Genomic DNA, 25,174 nt, shown 5'->3' with positions numbered 1-25,174 from the left:
CAGTCACCGGGCAGATCTGCCTGAGAGATGCAGCTGGCCTGACATTTGCTTTTCAGAAAAGGAAATATTTCACTAAGCTGGGGAGACAGTGTGGTATTATCAGTGACAAAGGGGGAAAAATAATAAAAGTAGAAGAAAAAAGAGGAAGACAAAAAAATACGGCAAAGCACTGAGGGGCTCTGAGAGCACTCCCGGGGACCGGCTGGATCCCAGCAAACCCCACAACTCGTCAGCAAACGCCACGGCAGAGCCGACTGGGCGACAGGCGGAGGAGACGTGCCGGGGGAACCCAGTGCCCCTTGTCCCCGCTGTCCCCTCGGTCCCTGCCCGCCGGAGTTCCCACGGTGCCCGGGACCATTGTCACACGTGTGAGACGCGCTCCTCCGCGCTCCTCCTTCCCCCTGGTTTTGAGGATCTGCTTTCTGTGGGTGTCGTTCCGAGAGGCCGCAGCCCCTGAAGGCTGCCAGCCCGGGCCGAGCCCGGCAGGACCACCGAGCGCTGGGGGGCCGCCCGGAGCCCCTCGCCGGCGGCCCCGGGGAGCTCGGGGAGCTCGGGGCTCTGCCCGGCCCCGGGGAGCTCGGGGCTCTGCCCATCCCCGGGGAGCTCGGGGCTCTGCCCGGCCCCGGGGAGCTCGGGGCTCTCCGCCCATCCCCGGGGAGCTCGGGGCTCTGCCCATCCCCGGGGAGCTCGGGGCTCTCCGCCCATCCCCGGGGAGCTCGGGGCTCTCTGCCCATCCCCGGGGAGCTCGGGGCTCTGCCCATCCCCGGGGAGCTCGGGGCTCTCCGCCCATCCCCGGGGAGCTCGGGGCTCTCTGCCCATCCCCGGGGAGCTCGGGGCTCTGCCCATCCCCGGGGAGCTCGGGGCTCTGCCCATCCCCGGGGAGCTCGGGGCTCTCTGCCCATCCCCGGGGAGCTCGGGGCTCTGCCCGGCCCCGGGGAGCTCGGGGCTCTGCCCGGCCCCGGGGAGCTCGGGGCTCCCGGGGATGTCGGGGCTCTCCGCCCAGCCCAGGAGTGCTCGGGGCTCCCGGGGATGTCGGGGCTCTCCGCCCGGCCCCGAGCCGCCCCGGTGCCGAGCTCCCCGGGCAGACATTCTCCTCTCCGCCTCTCCCCGGCAGCGCCCGCTCCCGCCCCTCGCCCCCCGCCCCTGCGCTCACTGAGGAGATAAGGCGCCGTCACACGCAGCCTCTGCCCCGGCCCTTCAAAAGCTCGGCACCGCCGGGATCTCTCGGAACGGGAGAGGGCAGGAGCGGGGAAAGACGGGCGAAGGAGAGGCGAAAGTGGCCCGGCAGCGGCGGAGGGCAGGGCTCGGAGCGGGGAGCTCGGGAACGCACAGGGACGCGCAGGGACAGGGGCGTGGGCACCTTCCGTGCCACATCGATGTTGGCTGCCGGCGGGCAGCGGCGAGGAGGCGGGAGGCGGCCCGGGGCTCCGAGGACCATCCCGGCTCCCTGGTGATGGCATGGAGCGGCCGCAGCCCGTGCCGCCCCGCTGCTGCCCCCGGCCCGCCGCCCCCCGGAGCCGCGCTGATGCCGAGCCGCGCGTAGCAAGTAAGTTACCCGTTCCTTTGTTATTCCGGCTCGCTCCAGACCTTCTCCGGCTGCAAAGGATCAGAAGGCCGGCGGGACAAACGCGGGGCTGTGGGATGCCAGGCTCCTGTGCCCAAACCTGCCCGGCTGGGGGCTGTGGCCGTGCTCCTGCCCGACTCGCGGCTGCCGCGGAACTCTTTGGGAAGGCGGGGATTGGATGCTGATGTTGGGCAAAAGCACCGTCAGATCTAAAGGTGTGATGCAGGAAAAGACATTAAAAAATAGGAACTGCTCAGATACAGGATTACTGGAGATCACTGGAATGCAAAGGGCACCAGGAGACTGATCAGTGAACAGCCCTGAATTGTGTGGAGTGACTCCATAATTCTTATCTGGAGTCCAAGATTAAATTCTTTCATAATTAGGATACTTGCCAGTCAGCTTGGAGTTACAGAGCCCTGGCAGTGCCATCTCCAGAGGAGGAAGAGGCAAATTCAGCCCTTGGAGGGGACAGGGAATGCAGCGCACTGGGAATCCCTCGGGGGTTATGGCTCTGGGAGGTAAAAGCATGACTGATTTTTTAATGTCCTGTTGCATCACTCAGAAAGGTGCCTGGGGTTCTCTTTGTGCCAGCACGTGGTGGTTGGGAGCACCAGGTTAACTTTTTTACAGCATCTTTTCCTTGGGTTTGAACAGGGAGTTTCAGGAACCAGCCGAAAACTGGCAGGAACTGGCCCTGTCCCAAAATACTTACCTCTGGCTTTTGTAGCCAGTAGCTCCTTCCTCCTGCACCCTTTTACTTTACAGTAGACCTTGGATTTGTGGAAGAGGGGCTCAGGGGGAAACCAAACTGGCTTTTCTCACTGGTTCTCTGTCCAGTCCAAGTAACCAGGGTCTCCCCGAGAAGGTGGGGAGTGTATGGGGCAGTGTTTGTGCTGGGGGCTTATTTCACTTCACAGGGATTCAGTTCTTTGCCTGACTATTCTTACCCTTCTTATTCTTCTCTCAGTTGGAGATGAAGGATCAGGATCATTTCTGTTTCCCATGGCAGAATATTTTCCATCTCTGGAAAGTTCCAGCCCTATTATTTGCAAAAAAAGTGGAAAAAAACAACAAAAGGCAAACAGAGCTTTGGAGTAATATCCCAAGGCAAATCTCCAGACTCTACTATTTAAATCACCCACTTTCTGTTGAGTTTGAGGTCAGAAGAGACACTTGCACACTTGGGGCAAGCACTGGCCCTTGCCCAACAGTTTGGTATGAGGTCGGTTTGTCCCTCCGTGGCTCCTGACCCCTTTCTGCAGTGGGTTCAAGCACTGCTGAAGGCTTTGGGGCAAAAAGAGCCTGTGTTTGATAAATCCATCTGTGAACTCTTTGGGTGCAAGGTACTGCAGAAGTGTGAATTTGTTCAACAGTTTTATTGTATTTTTTTAAAGCAGCTGCAGATTACAGAGTGATTCTCTGTTGCTGCGATGGTGAATTCCTAAACAATGGAGAATGGGAACATTACTGCTCCTGGGGCAGGATTTTCTCCTAGAGCTGAGATTCTGCTTTCCCAACATTCAGTGTTTGCTCTTCAGAGTAAACAGCCAGGAGCAGAAGAAGCAGGAGTGTCTGATCAGAACAAGGGTGTCCCTGTCTTTGTTCAGTTGTGTTGTTGAAAGACAATGGTCAGATTTTCAATGACACCATAAGGCGTCCCTAAAATAGAGCTGGGTGAGAGGCCAGGGACAGAGAGGCTGCAGAGTGCCTCAGGCACAGTCACTTCCTTGGAGGTGGAAGGATCAAATTGATTTATTTCCAGGCTTTCTTGTTGTTGGTAGAGAAAATATCATTTGACTGTTCCAAATCATGGAAAACACCTAAGAGAACAATATTGTGGCTGCATCCTTTGCACAGAGACTGGTCACGCTCGAGGCCTTTAATGCAATGAAGTACAAGAGAATTGCCTGGGAGTTACGTGGATTAAATCCTCCCATCCCTCCTGTGCAGTGGAACTGTGCCATAGGAGACATTCCTAATCTCATGGAAAGTCCATATTCTCCAGTCTTTGTGCTCTAACAAGTTGTAAAAGCTTGAATGATGCCTCAAAAAAGCATTTTCTAGCTTTCATCTTATTTTTCTGTTAAAAAAACCACACCCAGTCTCTCTCCTCATCACAGTTGCGTTTCTGTAATCTTTTCTGTGTAGAAGAAACAAAAGGAGTCTATCTTTAAAAGTTGTGGAGTTTTTATTAGAAGAAGTTTATATTGAAATATAATGGAGTCATTAAACTTAATGCAGATGTGCATTTGTGTCATGTGGGGGGGTTTTATACTTCAATCCATAGCTGAGGGAAAAATTTATTTGAAACCTGTAGCTATTTGAGAGGACAGAAACTGCCTTTGTCGGCTTTGGAAATCATCTTGCTGGGTTATTCTTCTGCTAGATCAGGCTGTGGAGGCTTTGCAGAGAGATCTTCAGACACACCTGAAGCAGACAGGGACTGCATTCCCTGCTGCTGGAGTGGGGGAAGGAGGAAAGAGTTCTACAGGGATTCCAGGTGCTCATTTAGGATTTTGGAACAGCTAAATTTAATTCCTGCCCTGTCACAGACTTCCAATTGAGTGTAGAAGAACTGAGTGTCTTTATGAGTGACTCCCCCATCATGGAATATGGGAAATAGAGCCCTTCCTTGGTATCTTGGAAAATATATAGATAAAATTTTACAGCACGTGATTTCTGTGTTGAGTGCTGTGAAGCACTTGGATACTCTGAGAGTGGGAGAGTGACATTCTTCCCTCACAATTGACAGTGGAAGGGCCCCAGGATATCAGAGGAGAGGGATGGATTGGGAGGTAACTCACAGATAAAAGGAAACTGCAAATGTCCATAAACCCTTCCTCAGGCTCAGACTGGCTCCCTGGCCAGAGAGATTTTCTTTGAAAAGACTACCCCAGCAGAAGGTGTTCATTCTGAGCCAGGGGTACTCTGGGCACACAGGAGCTGTGTGTCACAGCTCTGTGACAAACACAAAGCCACCCTGACCCTTCAGGTGAACCAGCAGCCACCCAGCTTTGTGACCTGGCAGCAAGGTGAGGTCTCCTCCAGCCTCAGAGGAATCTGCTGTCACATCCTGAGTGTCAGGAAAGTGTTGCTGAGAGTGTTGCTACCAAAAACTCACAGAGGAGATGAGAGGTACCTTCCCACCTCTAAGCTGAGTGAGGTGACACTTGGAGAGGCAATTACTGGGGTCAGGGAGCTTTTGAACCTTTGAATCTTTGTCCCTGGCTTTCAAGAGCACAATTCTTCTGCAGCCTTCTCTCTACCTGTGGATCCCCAAGTGCTTCCCAAAGAGGCAGCCACCGTAATCCCAAACCTCTATTTATATAAGTCAGAAAGATGGAATATTCCCCGATTTACCCCAAAGCCACCTGCCTTTTCTCAGCTGGCATGCACAGGGCTGTGTGGAAAGGCAGCCTGGTGGAGTTTACTGTTCAGTCTCACTCACACATGGGCAGGGAATAAAAGGAGAGAGGAAAGATGCCTTTCTCAGGGAGATCAAAGTTCCACCTCAGTCAGAGCCTATCTCGAGTAATTTTTCTTCAGATTGTCAAAGGCCATCTTCTCCTGAGATTTCTCCTTCCTCCGTCTTCCCATGAGACTCAGCATTCAGCAGCCAATGCTTTTATTCTCTTTGGGTGCTGCTGCTTTAATTTCCTTTATTCCTGCACCTACTTCCCTGTGTTGCTCCTGTCTGATGGTTAAGAATTTCATTCCCTTGCAGCACTGTAACCCAAAGCAGAATTATGTGGCCCAGAGCACATGTTACCTGGGCACAGTAACCTGTTTTATGTGGTGTGGGCCAATGGATTTTTCAGTAATCTCTGTTCAGTATTTTTGGTTGCTTGTTGAGAAGTACAGGACTCATTGTCTGAAAAAAAAAAAAAAAAAAAAAAAAAAAAAGATAGGGTTAAGTGAAAAAAAAATCTTCTGGGAAGGTGTGGGAGGTTTGCTAAAGAGCAGTTGCTCAATTATTCTCCTAATGTGAGAAAACACAGGCATCGGGTTTAAAAGAAACAAAAAGAAGTCTTCTTTTACACAAACTGGATGACAAATCCAGGTCTTTAAACTCCACCTGCCTCCAGTTTAGTCCTTTCCAGCATGAGATCCCATCCCAATGGAAATTTGTGTGTTTCCCGCAGCCAGATCAGCAATGGTTCAGATGGAAAAAGCCCTCTGGTCAGCAGGGAAGGAAGTTTCTTCAAGTGTTTTATACTTAATGTCTCTGGCAAATTGCTGGACCTACCAGGAGCATATCAGCTCTGTGACAGGGGTTGGGAGCTGCTCTGCCAAACACTGCCTCCTGAAGAGTCTCACCTAACCCCAGCCTGACTCTTGTGCAGCAAATCCCAGCCCTTAAATGTCACCACCTGCCCCGAGTGTGTCATCTGGGCAGAGCTGAACATCAGCAGGGCTGATAAAAACCTCTCTACAAGGCTGATAATGCACTGACTCACAGCTCCTCATGCAGTAGCCTGTCCTGAAGGAAGGCAGCTTTGTACAGAAGTGACATTTTTATTATCCTGGCCTCATTTAACCAAAGATGGTAAATGCCAAAGAAACAGAACAGTGCCTGTGACTGTAAGAGGCAATTTCACCTCATGGCTCTCTGCGCTGGAGGGAGCAGGGATTTCCAGACAGGAGCTGAAATCTCTGGGAGATGCATGAACATATTCACCATGGTATGGCAGAGATGGTGCATGGCAGCAGTGGCTGTGCACTACACAGTGAAGAGTTAGCCAGGTCCTTACACAGTTACACTGCTCCTTTCTCAGCATCTTGTCCTTTGGGCTAAAGTTCCCAAGGGCAGTTAAAACCATAAAGGAATGACAGCAAATTTCCTAGAAAATTCTCATGCCTGGGATCTCACAGACTATTCACATCCATATCACAAATTTTCCTGTTGAGGAATTAAGGCAGAAGGAAAAGTAGTGTTTTACTCAGAATTAGAAAACCCTAGAATCACTTGGAGCAGAAAGCTGGATAGTGTGCAGCCATCCAAAGCTCTGCTCAAACTGCTAACCAGGAGCATTCCGTTTAAAGACTCTGAAGCAAATATTCATATGCTTAAATATTTTCAATAACCACAGACTGAGGTCGTGCTCATACTACAATGGGAGGGTTAAAGATGAAATATTGGTAGGAACTGTAATGCCACTGAAGCTGTCAGTGAGCTTTTTATTCAGCAGGAATTTTTCTGCTTTACTGGATCACTTGGAAGGTGCTCCTGAAGGTTTGCAGAGATGTTTCAGCTGAGCTGTTGCTGGAGGTCAGTAGCACGACCAGAGATATTGCCAGCCCTGAGAGTGTTTCAGTTAAAAAGGTTCCTCTGTGCATTCGTTAATGGGCAGTTCCTCAAACCTGCTCTGCCAGAGTGATCTTTCCAGGGATTTAGGATTTTTGGTTGCTTTTCCTTTATTCTCTTCTTTGTAGTAAGTTTTAAGATCCTTTTGGTCTCTTTGGTGTAAATCTAGGACTTGAAGTCTTCCACTCTAGATTGAAGCCTGGAACTGGATTGTTCTCTCTCTCATGGTGCTAGTGATAGCTTCAAATTTACTGTTATAACCAAATTATCTATAAACTAGTCTTTTAAAATTGAAAGCATGCAACACTTGCCTGGTTTTACATTTAGATTGATGACAAGCTTTTTAGTCCAAATGGAGTAATTTTAGATTAATCAATCAATGCAAACATACATTGAGAATATTATTTGTAAGAAGGAAGCGAGGAGGTTCTTCACTACCTGATTCTCAGTGAATGGGAGGCTTCTTTCCCTATTAAAGAGGGGGGGGAAAGTGTGTGATTGTTCTGCCATGTGCTTTCACATGTTGGGAAGTGAGAGTCAAGCTGTGCCCTTGTCAATTTTCAGCATCTTGCAGCACTTTGTGCACATGTAAAGAGATGAACTTCACAGTGCAGAGAAAGCCAGGCCAGGGGGTCTGGAGGTTTCCATTGCAGCAGCTGAGGATGCGTGTGAGTACAGCTTGAGCCAGCTCTCAGGAGGGACAGAAACAGAGGAGGAGTGACTCCTCTCGAAATGCTGGCTGCTTGCACTGGGAGAAGGGAACACACAGCACTGGGATTATCTACCCCACGTCCAGGGTGGGTGGCAAACCCAGTCTCCCCTGATTTCCCATCCCAGTGCCACGAATCCCCATTCCCTGCCCTGGCTGTGGCTGCAGGGCTCAGCAGTGGCCCAGCCCTGCCGAGTAGGTGGCTGTGGCAGCAGGAGCAGCGCTGGGCTGTGCTGGGCACAGATGGCTGGGCTCCCTGCGGAACAGAGCCAGCGGGGCTGGTTCCAGAACAGGCTTGGCTGCTTCGTTGGAGCAGTGATTGATGGTGACTTAGACAAGGGCCATGAGGTATTCTCTGCCATTAACCAGACTTGGCTGCAGCCAAATGGAAGTGAAAATTTGTTGCTTCATTTATTCATCCTGCCTCTGCTTCCTTCCCGCCCACCCTTTGTGCTTTTTAATACCAAAAAGATGAAGCTACTTTGCTCAGTCTTAAAAATTGTCTCTCCCAAGATACTCTTAATTGTATCTCTACACCTTTTCTCATTCACAGGAGCATAAGAAGATTAAAGATAGAGGGAGCAGTAATAGATTTAGTTAGGTTTTAATAGGATTTGCAGAGGACAATGCAGGGAATGAACGCCATAGAAAATACTGCTGATCTATCTTTGATATCCCTAAGGCTCCTTAGGTAGTCTTTGACAGAGATTTTGTCTGTGCCTAGCATCCAGAGTCAAGACTCTCATTTTTTAAAGGAGTATCTAATAATCTCAGTAAACAGGATGTTGCATTATAACTGGCAGAACTCATTGCTGCCTTCATCTCATGTTCTTTATTTCTGTCCTGGTAAGCATAACTCTGAATGTCAACAGTGGGCTTTTTAATAGCTCTCTGATGCATTCCTAAAAGTGCCCAGAGATTTTGTCTGGAGTCAAATGGAGCAAAGGGGTGAGCTTTGATAGATCTCATTAACAGCAGGCCTGGATTCATCACACCCTGACACTTGGGATTCAAGATACTTAATTAAATGTTTAGTTCACGTTTAAAGCCCAGGCTCACGAATAAACTTCCAGGTGATTCAGCACTCCTGAAATCTGAGTTATCCCTAGAGATGCCTTTCTCTGCTGACTGCAAGGGAAGCCTTCATGCATAATTTAGACTCATGTGTGATTTAGGTAGACAGTGGTGTTCAGCATTTTCTCTTAATTTTTAAGTTTTTTCTTGATATGCACCCAAAACCTGAGGCATGGAAAAGCTCCAGTCACTCCTGAAAAGATGTTGATATATCTTTACTTTGTTCTGAGTTGTGATCTCAAGCAAATTTGGTGACTGAAAAAATCTAAGGACAAAAAGAAAACCTCCAAAATGTTCCAAGGTTTAACTCTTCCATGCTCCCACAGCATGCCCATCACCCCAGTAGTGGCTGATGTTTGAAAGGCCTGTGTGTTATAAATCAGTCTTAATAAATTCCAGGTCACTGCAGGGCTGTGTTTAACAAGTTGTTGTTGAGGGAGAAGTGTGAACCCTCCAAAAACAATGTCCTGATGGTCCAGACGGTGAAACAAAATGGGTTTTGTCTCTCTGCCTTCTGCGTGAAACTGTCTTTCCTTGTTGTGCAGCCCAGCCATGGCTGGAGATTCCCGGATCTTCATGAACCAGGACATGGACATTGGGGTCACGTCCCGGGAGCCGAAGAAGATCCCCAAGCAGGCTCGGGATGACGTCCCCATCGCCACGGACAGGACCCGCCTCATCTCTTCCGAGGGCAAGAAGCCACGGCAGCGATACATGGAGAAGAGTGGCAAGTGCAACGTGCACCATGGGAACGTCCAGGAGACCTACCGGTACCTCAGCGACCTCTTCACCACCCTGGTGGACCTCAAGTGGCGCTTCAACCTGCTGGTCTTCACCATGGTCTACACCATCACCTGGCTGTTCTTTGGGTTCATCTGGTGGCTCATCGCCTACATCCGGGGAGACCTGGACCACCTGGAAGATGAGAACTGGATCCCCTGTGTTGAAAACCTCAGCGGATTTGTGTCGGCGTTCCTGTTTTCCATCGAGACCGAGACAACCATCGGGTACGGCCACAGGGTCATCACAGAGAAATGTCCCGAGGGCATCGTGCTGCTCCTGGTCCAGGCCATCCTGGGCTCCATTGTCAACGCCTTCATGGTGGGATGCATGTTTGTCAAGATCAGCCAACCAAAGAAGAGGGCGGAGACCCTCATGTTCTCCAACAACGCTGTCATTTCTATGAGGGATGAGAAGCTCTGCCTCATGTTCCGGGTCGGGGACCTCCGCAATTCCCACATTGTCGAGGCTTCCATTCGAGCCAAACTGATTAAGTCCAAACAGACCAAAGAAGGAGAGTTTATTCCCCTGAATCAAACAGACATCAACGTGGGATTTGACACTGGAGACGACAGGTTGTTCCTGGTGTCCCCTCTCATCATCTCACATGAGATCAATGAGAAAAGCCCCTTCTGGGAGATGTCCCGCACCCAGCTGGAGAAGGAGGAGTTTGAGATTGTGGTCATTCTGGAAGGAATGGTGGAAGCCACAGGTAAGGATCTGTCAGCAATCAGTCACTGGTTTGAGAAGGAAAGGGGCACAATGCATTGTGGGCAGTTTGGCATTAGGATTTCACTGTCCATGTCACCTGGACTGGGAACACAGTGAGGTTTGTCCTTGGACAGTGCCTGACTCAGGTGGGGTGTCTAAGACAACCAGTGAAAAGTAGGGCCTTTTGCTCATGCTGTAGTGTTTCACCCTCTTTTATAAGTCTGGGATTGAGGTGAAGGGGTTAGCCCTGAAGCTGCCCATAATCACTTAGAACTGATCCAGGGGAGAAAAAAACCAATGCATTAAAGGATTTCTTGAAGTCTCTGGTGGTCCTTTTTCCTGTGATCAAAATTCATGGTGCAAATCTTTTCCCTTTTCTCCTCCGTATTAAAGATTGGCTGTAACTGTGCTATTTTAGGTACTGCTGTAGTGTTGATTTTAATGGGGACTATGAAGTGCCCAAGTCTCACTGTATCCCATAAAGCAGCACGTGCTGAGGCTGAATGACTTGCACGTGGTGCAGGACACACATTCCCAAGAAAGAGCTAAAAGAGGAAAAATACAGAAACTGCTTTTGTGACTCTTGCAGCCCTGCAGCTGTTTAACAGCTCAGACAAAGCTGGGTAATGGGAGATTAGGAGATATCCTCAGCCCATTCCCAGTTTCCTCCTAGGAGCGTGTTTGTGGCAGGATAAAAGAACTCTGTGTCCGTGTATAGTGAATCTGGGAAAGTGGTAAGCCTCAGCTTTCAACGGAGTGGGAAAGGCAGCTGAGGGAAGGGATGGGCACAGAGGCTCCTTCCCACAAAGAAAGGGATCTCCCACAAAGGTATCTTCCCACAAGAGCTCTGGGCATGTGGCTGCACCTGGCAGTCATGGCAACATGGGTCATTTCCACTTGCATGAATCCCTTTGTTCCAGGTTTGGGGAGGAGCTGGCAGCTCTTCCTGCTGCACTTGTGACACAGCGAGTGTGTCCAAGCCCCGGAGATGCTCAGGTCCCTTCCAGGCAGGGTTTTCCAGCCTGGGGTGGACAGAAGGCCTTGATGGAATCAAGGGTCTGCAGGGGAAAAGGGCTGCAGTCATCTCTGAGGAGAGAACTGCTGGCTGAAGATGGACAAACCAAGTCAGAGATGCAAAAAAAGCTTTTATACCAGTTTTCTCCTTTGGTGTTTCATGATTTTAGTTACAAGCCCAGGGTTTTCCTGTGCGTGGTAGTTGGATTTTGTTTTCCATCTTGATGAGGTTCTCTCTGAGTCATTAGCAGGGGTTTTCAGCTTGTTACAAGTGCTCAGTGGTGTCAGCGCCCTGTCTGAGAGATGCTACCCTTTGCTGACTGTTGATGTTATCCCCTCCTGGAGATTTGCTCATTAATCTCCCAGCAGTCAGAGGAGGAAAATTCTCTCAAATCCCTGCATCCCAAACCTTTGCTCCCAATGGCAGCTGTCTAGAGAGGTAATTCAATGTCCCAGAGGCTCTCTTTAGGTGATCAGCAGTAGCTGACTTTCCCATACAGAGCTGATGGGAGTTGATGGATAAATTACATTCCATTGGGGCTGGAATATGTGCTGCAGAAGTGGAATTCACCTGGCATTTCCAGGGAAATGTTCTTCCCCAGCAGAGCATTGCAGAGATGTGGCAAAGGAAAGGGTGGGTGGAAAAGACTATCAAAGGCAAGGATTTGTAACAGTGACTTACTCTGCAGCCTAAACATTTATTAGAGGCTGGAGCCTCCTAATCTGAGCATGGAGTTCAGCTCCTTGTTTGTCCAAAGCCTCTTTCCTGGTCACACAGTGACACTATAAATGCTTTGAACCCTGCTGCTCTGCCTTCCTCGCAGGAAGGCTCAGCCTCTGCTGGGGGTGTGTGAGAGGAAGTCATTATCAATAACAACCTCGGAATTAAAAGCATGGCAGAGGAATAATATTGCCTTACAAATGGGCTCCTCTCCCAGAGGGATTGCACAGGCCAGGCTGTGAGGATATTAAGGAGCATACATCTGTGGAAATGAATTATCCTGGGCTCAGAAGGCAGCCTGGGAAGTCCCACACTGGAGATGGAGGAGGCATTTTGCACTGAACTCGGAGCTGAGTGGACCTTGGATGATTCCAGGATCTGATTTGGAGGCTGGGATGGGTCCTGAGGGACCTGTGGTATCCAGGGCTGTGGGATATTTTGTCACAAGAAGAGTGGCTTGCAGAGACAATGTTTGTGCTTTTCTGCTTCATCCTCACACTTGGGAATATTGATAAAGCAGTTTGGGGTTATTGATCCCTCTCTCCACACCTTAAAATCTGCTCCAAGCAAATTCTTCAGGTCCTTCCCAGCCCAGGCACTGCTCAAGGCCCATCTGCTCTCAGGAGTGGTGTGATATTTATTCCCAGCAGGACTTCTGTTGAATCCTGACACAGTCACAGCCTGGTCAGGTTCAGGGCAGTGTAAAATACAACAGAGCATTTGTTCCCTTAGCAACCCCTACGGAAAATTAAGAATCCACCCCCAGAGCTCAGAAGTACCACTGGTCAGAACATACAGCTCTGTTTTCCACAAGGTTTTTGGAAGACAGGTCAGAATGGTGATTGGCAACATATCAATGACTACAGAAATTTAAGCATGTCTTAAAGTGGGGGTATTTTTTACTGATAATTTGGGACAGTGATTTTATAGCCATTTTCAGTAGATTTAACCAGGTGCACACGTATTACAAATGTAATGTATTGTCTCCTCTCAAACAAGCAGCTCTATTTACTGACATTTAAGTTTAATTCTGACCCAGTGCAAGGCAAAGATGGTAAATAGCTTCAAATGAAAAGTGTAGAGTAAATTCTGAGGACTTCACACCCTTCAAGTCATTGGGGTTTTTTACAAAGTGAAACACTGTGGCTTAAAACGAAGATTTCAAGTTGCCTTGGCTTTTCAAAGGCCTGAGTAACAGCACACTGTAGCACAGCAGCTCACCAGCCAGGCTAAAATGCAGTGGGTTTATTTGGCTGAAAAAGATAATAAAGCTGGTGTGATTCCACCGAGAGCTCTGGGGCACCCAGGGCTGCTCCACGGACTGACCCACAGAGCTAGCCAAAGCCAGCTGTAGCTTCTGCCATCGGTATTTGGGGTGCGTGAGGCACTGTGGCTCCACGAGCAGATGGAAGAGGCCAAAGGGAGAGTGAGTTTCTGGGCAGATCTGTTGTGGTCATTGCTGGGTGAAACAAGCACTGTGAAAACAAAATCAGTGTTGCTGACAAGTGTTCTGACTCCCAGGGCCACTCAGTGTCTCGGGGGCAGCAGCATCACTCCCAGGGCCCCTGATGAATTAGGCACAGGGAATTCATTATCTTTGCCTTATCAGAAAGGGACTCTTGTCAAGATCAGCTGCCCCAAATCTGACCTGCAATAACACGGAACAAAGCAAAGGTGGAAAATCTGTTTGCACAGTGAATACATTTTTGCTTTCCCTGCCTCTGTGCTTCCCAAAATCTCAGGGCCAGCCTGGTGACAGGACAGCTCCTGGCTGCTGCTGGCCAAAGCTCCTGCCCTTCCCCTGCTGATCCCAAACTGATCCCAGCGTTCAAAAGCTGCTGGGGCTGAGAGGAGCAGGGGAGGTCCAGTCACCTCCCACATGGTGCCGGGTCAGCTGGGCTGTGATGAGGGATTTAGCTGATCCAGTTAGGGAACATTAGCAAGTCCAATTTTTTTAAATACTGTTTTTGTCTGTAAGGCATCACTCCATGTGCTGACACGCTCTGCATTATCACACAAGACTTCCTGGCGAATAATTTGAAGGGAGTATCTTCTTTTCCAGCTTTACCCTTCCTCCACTATTTGCTGACAGTTATCCAAATCCTGCTTCTTCCTTAGCTTCCTGCTGCCCTCATTCCCTGGGCACAGCATCCAGCACTGCTGCTCCCTGGGCACGGAGGTAGCAGAGCTTCTTACTCCACTCCTGGTCCTCCCTGGTTTTCATTGCCTCTTTTCCCCAGCACAATTAAATAAGGCATAAGAGATACTCCAGATGCCTGATTAGTCCAGTCACTAAATGAAGTTTTAATGAACTCTTATGTAAGTACAGGTATATATTTTTCTGGCTTAGAGTCAGTGTGATAAAAAGGGATTTAATGATTAGAAGTAATTAACCCATCCTGTCCCTGTGGGAGTGTAGGCAAACAGCAGAATTTTCACCTCAATTTATCCACCTTTGCAGAGGACAGAGTACAGTTTCCTGGCTGTAACTGTAGGGCCAAATGGAGTAGTCACAACAAAGGTATGCTAAAATAAATCATGATTTTCATGGGAGCACAAAGGAAGGGTGAAATTACTGAATGGGCATTCATCATTTGGTTTGGGTTGTCTTGTGCTGTTTTGCATTTTGAATATAAATAAGATTTCTTCTGCAAGGAGGACCTTGCAGAAACGTTACAGAAACTGCCTAAAAATTATAGGGAAGAGATGTCTCAGGTGATTGTGCTCATGAGCTGGACTGTCCTCTGGAGGCAGAGGCTGGCAGTGGTGTCTGAGGTGCCTCTGCAGGCACTAAACCCTAAGGAAGTTACCTGGTGAGAGCTTGGCTCGGGCTGTGCCTGGTAGAGACATGGCAATTGAATCCAAGGTCTTTATGCCATAAAGTCTTTTCATTATATTTTTTTCCCAGTACCTAGGAGCTTTTGCATTCCTGGAGAGCATTCAGATAAATTAAAATCCTATTACTCTCCTCTGGCATAAATATCAAAGTGAATCAAGCCCAGCCATGTCCTCTAAAGGAGACAAGCACAAATAACTGGAGGATCATGCTCCTACCTTCCAATATTCCTTTTCAAGTTGGAAGAATATTGACTTTTTGGAGGTTATGGTGTTCTTTGGTCCAATTAACACAGAGGAACTAATAACTTTTATAACTTGCCATATGCTAATGCAAATTGAAAGACACAAACTGCTTAATTACAGCAATAAAACTTAATTTTTTTATACCTTTTCCTTGCCACCCGTAAACTTCCATCACTCCCACTGCACCTGCAAAGCCATCAGTTCCTGGGGGTTCCACAGCTTCAGGACATCCAGGAGAAGGAGAAAAGTCACCCTGGGCACAAGGAATGGGCGAACAAGGACAGAGGAGGGAGATCACTGCCAGCAGTGTCCGTGTCAGAGGGGACCAAGCAGATCTGGCCCAGCCCAGGCAGCCACATGACATTTCCCAGCAGATAATCTCTGAGCTCCCTGGCATTTCAATGAGCACAGTTAATTTTAGCCTGATGAAAAATGTTGTCTTGACAGCCCCAGGGGCTGGGATATCTCTGCCCACTGAGGAGGTTCTGGCCATGGAGCAGCACTGGAGGAAGATTCACCTCTGCTCGGGATGGGATCCCACCGAAGCCTGGGGAGATTTCAGGGTTGGCAGAGCACTCTCTGCGCCCCCTGAGTTCTCCTATGAACCCTCCAGTGAGGTCACCTGGCCAGGATGGCATGTTTGCCAAAAATCAGCATCCTCCAACAGCTGGAGAGAGCCTTTGGTGCAACCAAAGAGCTGCAGAGGCAGATTTGGGGCAACGAGGAGCGTTTTTATCTGGGCAGCAGGAGCACGGTCCCTTCTCCCAGCACGTGGCAGCCCAGAGCTCTGCTCCAGTGCAGCCTGAGCAGCCCTGGCCCCGTGCTGAGCCTGCTGCTCCTGCTCCCTGCCAGCACGCTCAGACATTCCCAGCTCTTTGATATCTCACTGTTATGACAGGAAAGGGCCTTATTGGAGAGTTCCCTGGCACTTGTTTAACACCCCGGCGTTTCCTCTGCTCTCAAATGTGATGAGACACCTGCTTTAATACACAGCACAATCTATTCTGGATTTTTCATCTGCTGTTTAGGGAGGATCCCAGGCTGCCTTAAGCAGGAACAGGCACAGCTCAGTTATTGATCTGTGGCTCCAACACACAGGAAAAAAAAATCCACTTCTTAGCATTCTGCTGTAATGAAATTATCATTCAAACTCTGTGAAATGTTTATTGCACAACTTGAAACAGGACACAGTGGCCTGGTCTCCAGCATCTATAAATCCTGGAACTGGTTCCATCTTTATTGAAAACTTGATGCATCTGCCTCTAACTTTGAACAAGTTTTATCTTTGGTTTCTATTAAAATCGAGTTTTCTTTCTACCATGAAGCTGAGCTGCTGCATTAAGAGATGAGAAAGCTGCAACTAAAAGTTGACATCTGAAGATTTCTTATAATCATTCCATGTTTTCCACAACAGACAGATTGCACACATTTATATTAAACATACTTGTTCATTTTTAAACCAGATTGTTTAGGAGAAAATGAAACTTCTAATAGTCTTTCCACCCAGAAAATATGTTAGAGTTGACAAATATGTGTCTATAACTTCAAGTACATCTACTTGGACTGAAAGAAGGAAAATGAGGACAGAGGGCCATGAAGATGATGGGATGGAGCAGCTCTTCTTTGAGGCAAGGCTGAGACAACTGGGATTGTTCAGAAGAGAAGGTTCCAGGGAGAGCACAGAGCCCCTTCCAGGGCCTAAAGGGGCTCCAGGAGAGCTGGAGAGGGACTGGGGACAAGGGATGGAGGGACAGGACACAGGGAATGGCTTCCCACTGACAGAGGGCAGGGCTGGATGGGAGATTGGGCAGGAATTGTTCCCTGGGAGGGTGGGCAGGGCTGGCACAGGGTGCCCAGAGCAGCTGTGGCTGCCCCTGGATCCCTGGGTGTGCCCAAGGCCAGGCTGGACATTGGGGCTTGGAGCAGCCTGGGATAGTGGAAGATGTCAATGTTTTAATGTCCCTTCCAACCCAAACCATTCTAGGATTCTGTATTCTTTTGGCATGAAGTTTAAATGAAACCCCCAAATACCACTTCTCTACATCTGCACTGTTTAAACCCAAAATGTGTAGTTATACACCCTTTAAGGAAAGGATTAACAGCCTTTATCTGGGCCATACATACTAGGGTTAATTCTGCAAGAAATTCAGAGTCTGGAATCTCTTGAGTTCTTCTGCTCAAGTGTCAGTGCTTCAGGGCTCCATGAGTGATGTAGAAGAGCAGTAATGTCACAGGTGTGGTGTCCAGATGTGGGTCTGTTTCCAGCCAGGAGCTGCACTTGGTGATCCTTGTGATTTCCTTCCAATTCAGGATATTCTGAACTCTGATTCTACTTGATGGATGAGCGCATATGGAAAATGATTCCCTATACCCAAGATATCCCACAGACTCAGATAAATCCCAATTCTGCAATTAAACAGGTGATTTTTTTCAAGGCTACACAGAGGTCTGAGTCTGGGGGTTTCTGTGCCCCACTGCAAGGTGGCACTGGGATATTCTGAGCATGGAGGGCTCACGTTGTGTTCCAGTGGCAAGTGGCTGCATCCATGTGCTCTTAATAAAAATAAGGTTTATTGTTTCCACACCTCTTCTGTCATCTTTTCACAGTCACAGAGGCAATAATTAGCTAGGGACATTACAGATGCATTAATTAACCAGGCTGGAGAGCACAGGGCAGCCTGCAAAGCAGGCACTTAATGGAATTTGAAGCAGAGACAATGGTGGTGTTTACTGGGTGATGTGGGAGTTGCCAGGCAGTGTGTCCCCACGCAATTAAACACCACTGCACATGTGCTAGAAAGGAATATTTGAATGGGATTATGGAGCAATTACAAGTTGTCTTATTGTGCTGGCTCAGTGTCCCCCTGGGGTTCCAGAAAGCAGCTCCTGCAGGAAGCTGGCAGCAGCAGTGTTTGGTTGCTGAAAGCTTTCCATTGTTCCTGCCCTAATTAAACACTTAGAGCAGGACTGGGACCGTGTCTCAGGAGCTCAGGTTCACTCAGGTGCTCCCCCAGGGAAGGAGCTATTTCAGGCCCAGATTATAAGGCAGGAATTGCCTTATAGGGACCCAGGACCTTACGTTTCACAAGGGCACCCCATCTTTGCCCTGGGGACTCCTTCATGGTATCTTGATGCAGCACTTGGAAAACAAGGATAAGAATCACCAGGTTCATTCACAGGACCCGTCGTGGAGCCTGCAGGGTCTCCCCTGCTTCTCTCCTGGCTGGCTCTGGAGGGGGCACTTGGAGGCCTTTGGGATTGCTGGTGCCAAACCAGCTCTGTGCAAAGGGAAAAGGTTTGTTTTAGCCAGCTGCTGTTTTCCAACCTCCTGGCATGAGACAGCACCAGCAAATGGGATTAGCTCTGCAGCCCTGACCCCCAAACAGCAGGAATAAAAGCCTGGGGAGATCAGTGTAGCATCAGTGCCAGTGACACAGCTCCACTGGGAAAACCTGTACCAGGACTGGGAGATCAGCAGGACTCCTGGGGCTTGCAGGAAATGTGGAGCTGGCACAGAGTAGGAGTTCTGACCCTCTCCACCCCGAGGGCTGGTGATGCTGCACATTGTAGAGCCACCAAAGTCAGGAGTGGCCTCACCCTGTTCTTTAAAGCAAAACGGAGAGTTTCCTGAACAGACACTGAAGTTTCACAATGCTTCTCCTTAAGGCAGCAACACTCGGGGTGGTTTTTAATTCCCTGGCTGTGTTTTTCATGGCAGCCTCTGCACTTCCCTGTTCCTCCTAGCCCAGGAAGCAGGCACGCTGGAACACTGTGACTAACGCTGTACTTGTTGTTCCTGCCCAGAAGCAAACACTCCTGCAGATCTTCTTGAGGGGAACGATTGGGTTTTCAGTCTGTGCTACAGAACTGCAGATGTCTCAGCATTGCGTGTGTCACTGTCTCTTCCCCTTTCAAGGAACAAAATACTCCTGGCCTGGTAGCTTTAAACCATGGAAGGCAGTAAGAGACTTTCAGCCTTGAAGAGCACTTGCCTTGTGTGGGTGTCTTTGAATGGTCTGTAGAAATTAAAAGAACAAAATATCCCTCTTTTCACAAAGGGGGTTTTGGGTTTTTTTTAAAGGAAAGGGGTTTTCTGAGTGCTCTGAGATTTCAGTCACTTATGGGCTCACAGAGTGAGAAGATGTGATATTCTCTTCCCTGAAGCATCTGACACGGAGATTTTTCCCCCTATGCATTACTTTAGATTTCTGTCCCTGTGTTCTGAGCTGCAGGAATTAGACTTGAAAGTATTACCAGAAACTGGATCAAGTGCATGTTTTGAATGTATTCCAGTCAAGCCAATCCCTCACCCTCCACGAAAGAACAATGGGAGGACTTTGTGAGGTTAATATTTCACTGGAAATTAATTCTGAAATCAAAAGCTAATTAGGACAAAGAGAAGACAAATGTTTGGAAGAGAAGACAGCCTTGACACTTCAAGGTGATTCCAAGATGATTTGCTCACAGGTGTGCTTACCCCTCCTCTGCAAAGCTTCTTATTAAAACTTTTCCAAGGCAACTAAACTCTGATCCATGGGGCCGAGAAGAAGCTTGACAAGTATCAGTTCCCTGTGAGCCACTGTTCATTCAATCCACAATCCATAAGTACAAGGTCTTGAACCCTTCTAGGAAATTTAAAAACTAGCTTGGTGGGGAACCTCTCCCCTTTCAGACTGAGCATCCAGGTGTGTGCAGCTGTGTGTAGTGGGAATTGTGGCACTGCTGCAGTGGGAATTGTGGCACTGTTGCACGGGAATTGTGGCACTGCTGCACAGGAATTGTGGCATTGCTGTACAGGAATTGTGGCACTGCTGCACAGGAATTGTGGCATTGCTGTACAGGGATTGTGGCACTGCTGCACAGGGATTGTGGCACTGCTGCACAGGAATTGTGGCACTGCTGTACAGGAATTGTGGCACTGCTGCAGAGGAATTGAGGCACTGCTCCAGGGGGAATTTTGGCACTGCTGCAGGGGGAATTGAGACACTGCTGCAGAGGAGGAGGGATGGGGCCAGCCCTGGAGGAGGCTAGGGCAGTGACTCCTTGTGCTCTGGACTGTGTGGGTCAGGACTGGGGCAGCACTTGCAGGGCTGTGGGTTGTTCCAGTAGGATCCACCAGGACCTGATGGTGTTAACCACACAAACAACACCTCAGCAGAGTAGGGGGAGGCAGAGAGAAGCTGCTTAGAGGCCCCAGTCTGCAAAACCCAAAGCACGAGGAGGTGGAAGATGCGGAGGTGAATGCATCCCTTTCCCTTTGGGTGCTCATCTTGTTCATGATAGAGGCTTTCGTGAGGTTTATTAAGCCAAGACTTTTCCGTGTCCCGGAGCAATCAGGTATGGAAACGACACGAAAGTGCTTTTAAGTGGCAGGCGTGGTTGGGTGAGCACATAAGGAAGCTTTGCCTCTAACATCCCTCTCTTTCCACCCAGGGATGACTTGCCAGGCTCGCAGCTCCTACATGGACACCGAGGTGCTGTGGGGACACCGCTTCACCCCAGTGCTCACCCTGGAGAAGGATTTTTATGAGGTGGACTATAACAGCTTCCACAGCACCTATGAGACCTACACACCCGTGTGCTGTGCCAAGGAGCTGGCCCAGTCCCGCCGGGAAGGGCAGCTCCTTGGCCACCTGCCCATCCTGGGCCAGGACACAGGGACAGCCAGGGGGGAGGAGGAGGAGGAGGAGGAAGGCGAGGAGCCGGCAGGACTCAGCGGAGCCAACGGGACAGCGGGAGAGGGGAAGGAAGAGGTGCCTGTATAACCTGGAGCCGCTGGAGCACAGACACCCACACACCCAACTGGGACACTGGGACACTGGACTGGCCAGCCAGGAGCAGCCAGAGCCCTGCTGCCTGCTGCTCATCCTGGGAGTCACTGCACTGCACCGTGCCTCAGTTTCCCTCTCTTTTCCTGTGGCTCTGAGCTTTGCTCTCCTCTGCAAAGCACCTTGATCTCCATGGACAAGCCCCACTCTTCTCATCACTGTTAAAACCGAAATTCCTACCGCTGGTTGTTTCAAAAGGTGTTCATTGGACGTGCAGAAGTCTGCCCCTCTTGTGAGGGCGTTTAACCAGTCCAGAATCTCCCATCTCAGTATGAAGAATGTGATTTCATACCTTCACTTAATTTGTGAGTCAATGTATTGTAGACATTGTTCCTGCTAAATTAAAAGAAAAGGAAAAAAAAACTCTCTTCTATGTAGTAAAGTGTTTTGCCTTCATGAATTTTACAAACAGATTTTAGTGTTTTCTTCCAGGATCACAGCCACTGGGATTTATTTCCTGCAAAATGTCTGATATGAGCAGGGCACCTTTCCCTGCAGACGTTTAACATGTTTATCCAATGTTTTGTTTTTTTCCAGCTGAAGTATTTTGTGAACTCTTTCCATGGAATCTCTGACAATTTCCTCGCCTACCCATGGGCAGAGAGCTTAGATTTTGCCCCAGTGAAGGCTTTTTTCTGGCCCGAATGTCCCAGTTGCAGTTCCAATTGATGATTTTAAACAAAGGATGTTGTCCCCTGGGGGTTGGAATATTCTGAATTTCAGAGGCTCTGGAGTAGGGAGGCTGGGTAAGAGGCAGTTTGCAAAATTCTCTGCTCTTCTGCAAAGAACATATTTAAAATAAAGGTTGAGGTGCTGATGTTCCTGCAGCTAATGGGAACACACCAAGACAACTGAAGCCAATAATTTTGGTCTTTAGAAAGAGGCAGAAAACCAGATTTCCCAAAGAGGGTTGTCTCATCCAGAAAAGGAATGAAGAAAAGCAGTCTGTGAGATAAAAGATTTCCACAAATTTCAACAACACAGAAAAAAAAAAGGCCTTGTTGAGGAAAAGCTCTTCCCTTGCTCCTCAAACTTTGGTGGAAAGAACAGGCTACCTGTAGAATTACTTCTTTAATAAAATAAAATAAAATAAAATAAAATAAAATAAAATAAAATAAAATAGACATAATATGCAAGAGTTATTTTCCATAGAGAAAGGACTGTATCTTTATCTGGGAAATAAATGTACATTGTCTGGACTGAGCTGCACACTCAGGATCTGAAATACAGTTTTGCTTCTTGATTTTAATACAAAGACAAGATAAACTGGAAATAGAAAGCAGTGGCCCTATTCACCTAGAAACAAGGAGGAGAATACCATCTCTATGGGTCCGAGATACCATTTATTTAGAGAAGTAATCTTATCATGTAGGTAAGAAAGAAATTTGTGGGGGGTTTCTGAGGGAGTGGAAAAATCACCATGACCTGGCTATGTTTTACTTAAACTCTGTTAGGAGCCAGCAGCCAGCTCGGCCTCCAGGGTACAGGAATTACCTCTCAGTTATACAGCACATTTCAAGGGAAGGAACCTCACTGGAAATGCTCATCAGTTTTAGAAAGCATCTTGCAGCCTCAGAGTAGGCAGAACTTTTCCAGTGGTCTTATTTTTGGTTTTCTGCTCAGGTTCTTCATTTTCTATCTGGAGCCTCAGAGGAACAGAGAGAAGAAAACAGAAAAATAAGATGCTTGTTCATTTTCTTAGACCTTCTCACCCAACCTCTGCAAGATAATTACGTGTCAAAAATCAAAACTGGATTTCAGATTTTCCCCTGTAGTTGAAGTGATCTCCTAATGGAAGAGATGGAAATGGAGAGTAAAACTGCACTGGGTCTGTGCAAGTCAGAGGCAGTTTGAGCCTTTGGAGGGATGTTATGTAATCTCTGCCCAACGAGCTGCCTTGTAGAGCTCAGCTGAACATGAGAGGTTTGGTGGGTTCCTCCTGTGAGGCCAGAGACAGAGGCTGGAAAATGGCACTGGCCTCTCTCTGCTCCTTTCTCCTTCCTGGCTCTTGGTGGCCCATCTGCAAATATTCCAAATGCTGTTTAGTCTGCTCATTGTCCTCAAGATTTCATCCCACAAAACTGCTCCTTCCTAAGGCTGTCAAGTCTGGGAATTCATGTATCTTCATCTAAGGCATCTGGGTTGTTGCTGGCTGGATATCTGCTGAAGGGTGGGTGGTGCAAATCCATCCCAGGGCGTGGGGGGTAGTACGAGACTTGTTCTGTTTGGAATCTGCAAATATGCCCCAGTGACTTCCTGAACTGTGGCTTCAAAATGTGTCTGCATGAGCTGAGCCCAGGAACTCCCTGGTTCTGGAGGATGGGAGAAACACCTTCCTGCATTCCTCACTGGGCTGAGCAGATCCAGGGCAGAGAATCCCCCAGGGCTAGGGGCACCCTGTGTTTCCTGTATTTTCAAACCATGTTTTCAAGTTGTGCACCATTTCTGGGGCTTAGGGGACCCTTTGTGAACCTGTCAGGCAGGCCCCAGGGTTGACCTTTTCCTGAAAGTTTCAATTTAGTGAGAGTATCGAATTTTCCTGAAAGTGAGGGAAAGCACCTCTTCCAGAATTGTCATCTCCAACAACTGGATCAATTTCCCTGCTGTTCACCAGCATGTGCAAGACAATAAACTATGGGAACAAAAGCATAAAATATGCACTCTTTCCTGTAATGAACATTTAAATACAAATCTCTTATGGGAGTTGAAATAACTCACACAGATACATCTACCCATGTAAATATCCCATATAAATTCTACACTCATCAGCGTACTTTAAAAATGTTAACTAATACTCCACAAGAAACATTCATAACCTGTAAGCATGCTATTCACCCATGAATAACCATTCCTATAATGGACCCAGTAAACAAGCTAAAAATACATATTCAAAACATGGAAAACATCTGCTTTATGAATGTATCACTGATAAGCCAAATTCAAAGCAGAATTCATCCACAACTCATGTGGGAGCCACTTATGTATAACAAGGGCGCTCAGAAACTGCCAGTGTTGTGTGTGCAAACATCTCCACCTGAATCCTGCATTTTAACACAGCACCTGAGGGCTGGCTTATTAAACAGGAGCCCAGGTGCCTCTCTACACACACAAATGTGCACATTGTGTCCCCAGCAGGCAAAGCTGCACCTTCAGAAGATTTCCCAACAGCACAGAGCCAGACCCCACATGGCACAGCACAAACACCCTCAGCAGTGCAGAGCAGGGAAGGAGTTGGGTTCTAGGGAGTGCTCCTGCCCTGCAATCCATGAGGACTTTGGAGCGGCCAAAAGCTGCATTTGCTGTGCTTTATTTTCCTCCCTGTGCAGGCAGGCTGGGGGACACCTCTCTAAGATGAGAGGGGAGGAGGCAATGGAGCAGGCAGGGATAGCACAGCAGAGGCTTTGTGCCCAGCTGGGTTTTGTGGGAGGCTTTGGGAATACATTGGGAAGGAGCCCTGCACACCTCGTGGTCTTATTTTATCAGCTGCTTTCCCAGACCCAGCCTTTGAGCTGTTCTGACCTTAGGCAGTGCCACTCGTGCTCATGGAGGGACAACCTGGCCTTTGTGCCCTGGGTGCTTCTTTCTCCTGTATGAATTCCCATATTTATGCATATTAAGACTTTTCATTTTGACTGGAGTTAATTTCTTAGACTGATCTGAAGACAAAGAGGAAAAACCCAGCCCTTGTCTTGGCAGATGGTTCTGGGCAGGGGTTAATCAATATCCCTCTAAGAAATGTACCTTTATTTTTCATTTTAATTATCCTGCCTTTAATTTTCACTCATTGCAAGATTCATCACTCATTTTAGGCTTAAATTTACCGCCTCATTGTTTTCTCTCTCTTGTTACTATGAATATATTTCCATCAGAAAGGGTGGATCATGTACCCGAGAGAAGAGGGAATGTTATTTATGCTCAAGTAATTAATACCCAGTGATAAGCTCTGTTTGCTGCCAGCCATATCTCCTACAATATATGAGGGGCCAGTTGCCAGCATGTGTTAAGCAGCAGTGTGGTGGATGATGGAGAAGATGCTTAATTAAGATACAGGGAAACCAGGCAAGATTTCAGCAAAGTGGTTCCATTGAAAGGCCAGGGAAGCTGTGATGAACTCCTGAGAGTCTGCTTGGAGTGACACCAGTCAGGGTCTCATTTCCAGAGATGCCTGGTCTCTTTGGTGTCTGTGAGGAGCAGCAAAATCCAGATGTTGGCATTTTATTCCATGAGGAAGTCAGGGCTGAATTCTGATTTCATTTGGGGTGATCATTCTCTTGCAGGGAAATGGGAAAAGGTTCCAGGGAAGCCCAGTGGGTTCCTCAGCTTTGCCAACAACTATCAGACCACAACTTGGTTCTTAAGTCCTGTTTTAGGGAGTGAAAGGGAA

The 25,174-nt window shown here is 48.3% G+C and overlaps 1 protein-coding gene across 1 annotated transcript; it reads left to right on the top strand.

Annotated features, from left to right (window-relative positions):
- Nucleotides 1-1,332: 1,332 nt before the first annotated feature.
- On the top strand, nucleotides 1,333-20,770 carry KCNJ5 (potassium inwardly rectifying channel subfamily J member 5). The gene is made up of 3 exons (XM_066334625.1): nucleotides 1,333-1,546; nucleotides 9,201-10,147; nucleotides 20,396-20,770. Exons 2-3 carry the CDS (start codon nucleotides 9,208-9,210, stop codon nucleotides 20,725-20,727), a joined length of 1,272 nt encoding a protein of 423 aa, XP_066190722.1. The 5' UTR covers nucleotides 1,333-1,546; nucleotides 9,201-9,207; the 3' UTR covers nucleotides 20,728-20,770.
- The last annotated feature ends 4,404 nt before the right edge of the window (nucleotides 20,771-25,174 follow it).

Source organism: Sylvia atricapilla, chromosome 23 (assembly GCF_009819655.1).
Source record: "Sylvia atricapilla isolate bSylAtr1 chromosome 23, bSylAtr1.pri, whole genome shotgun sequence".
Classification (NCBI taxonomy): Eukaryota; Metazoa; Chordata; class Aves; order Passeriformes; family Sylviidae; genus Sylvia; species Sylvia atricapilla.
The sequence above is the reverse complement of the archived record's forward strand: the minus strand, read 5'-3'. Positions and strand labels throughout refer to the sequence as shown.

Excerpts from the sequence above, each read along its gene's own strand:
- KCNJ5 (XM_066334625.1), top strand. The coding sequence starts at position 9,208 with ATGGCTGGAGATTCCCGGATCTTCATGAACCAGGACATGGACATTGGG. Across the intron at positions 10,148-20,395 it reads AGGAATGGTGGAAGCCACAG|GGATGACTTGCCAGGCTCGC; the intron begins GTAAGGATCTGT and ends CTTTCCACCCAG.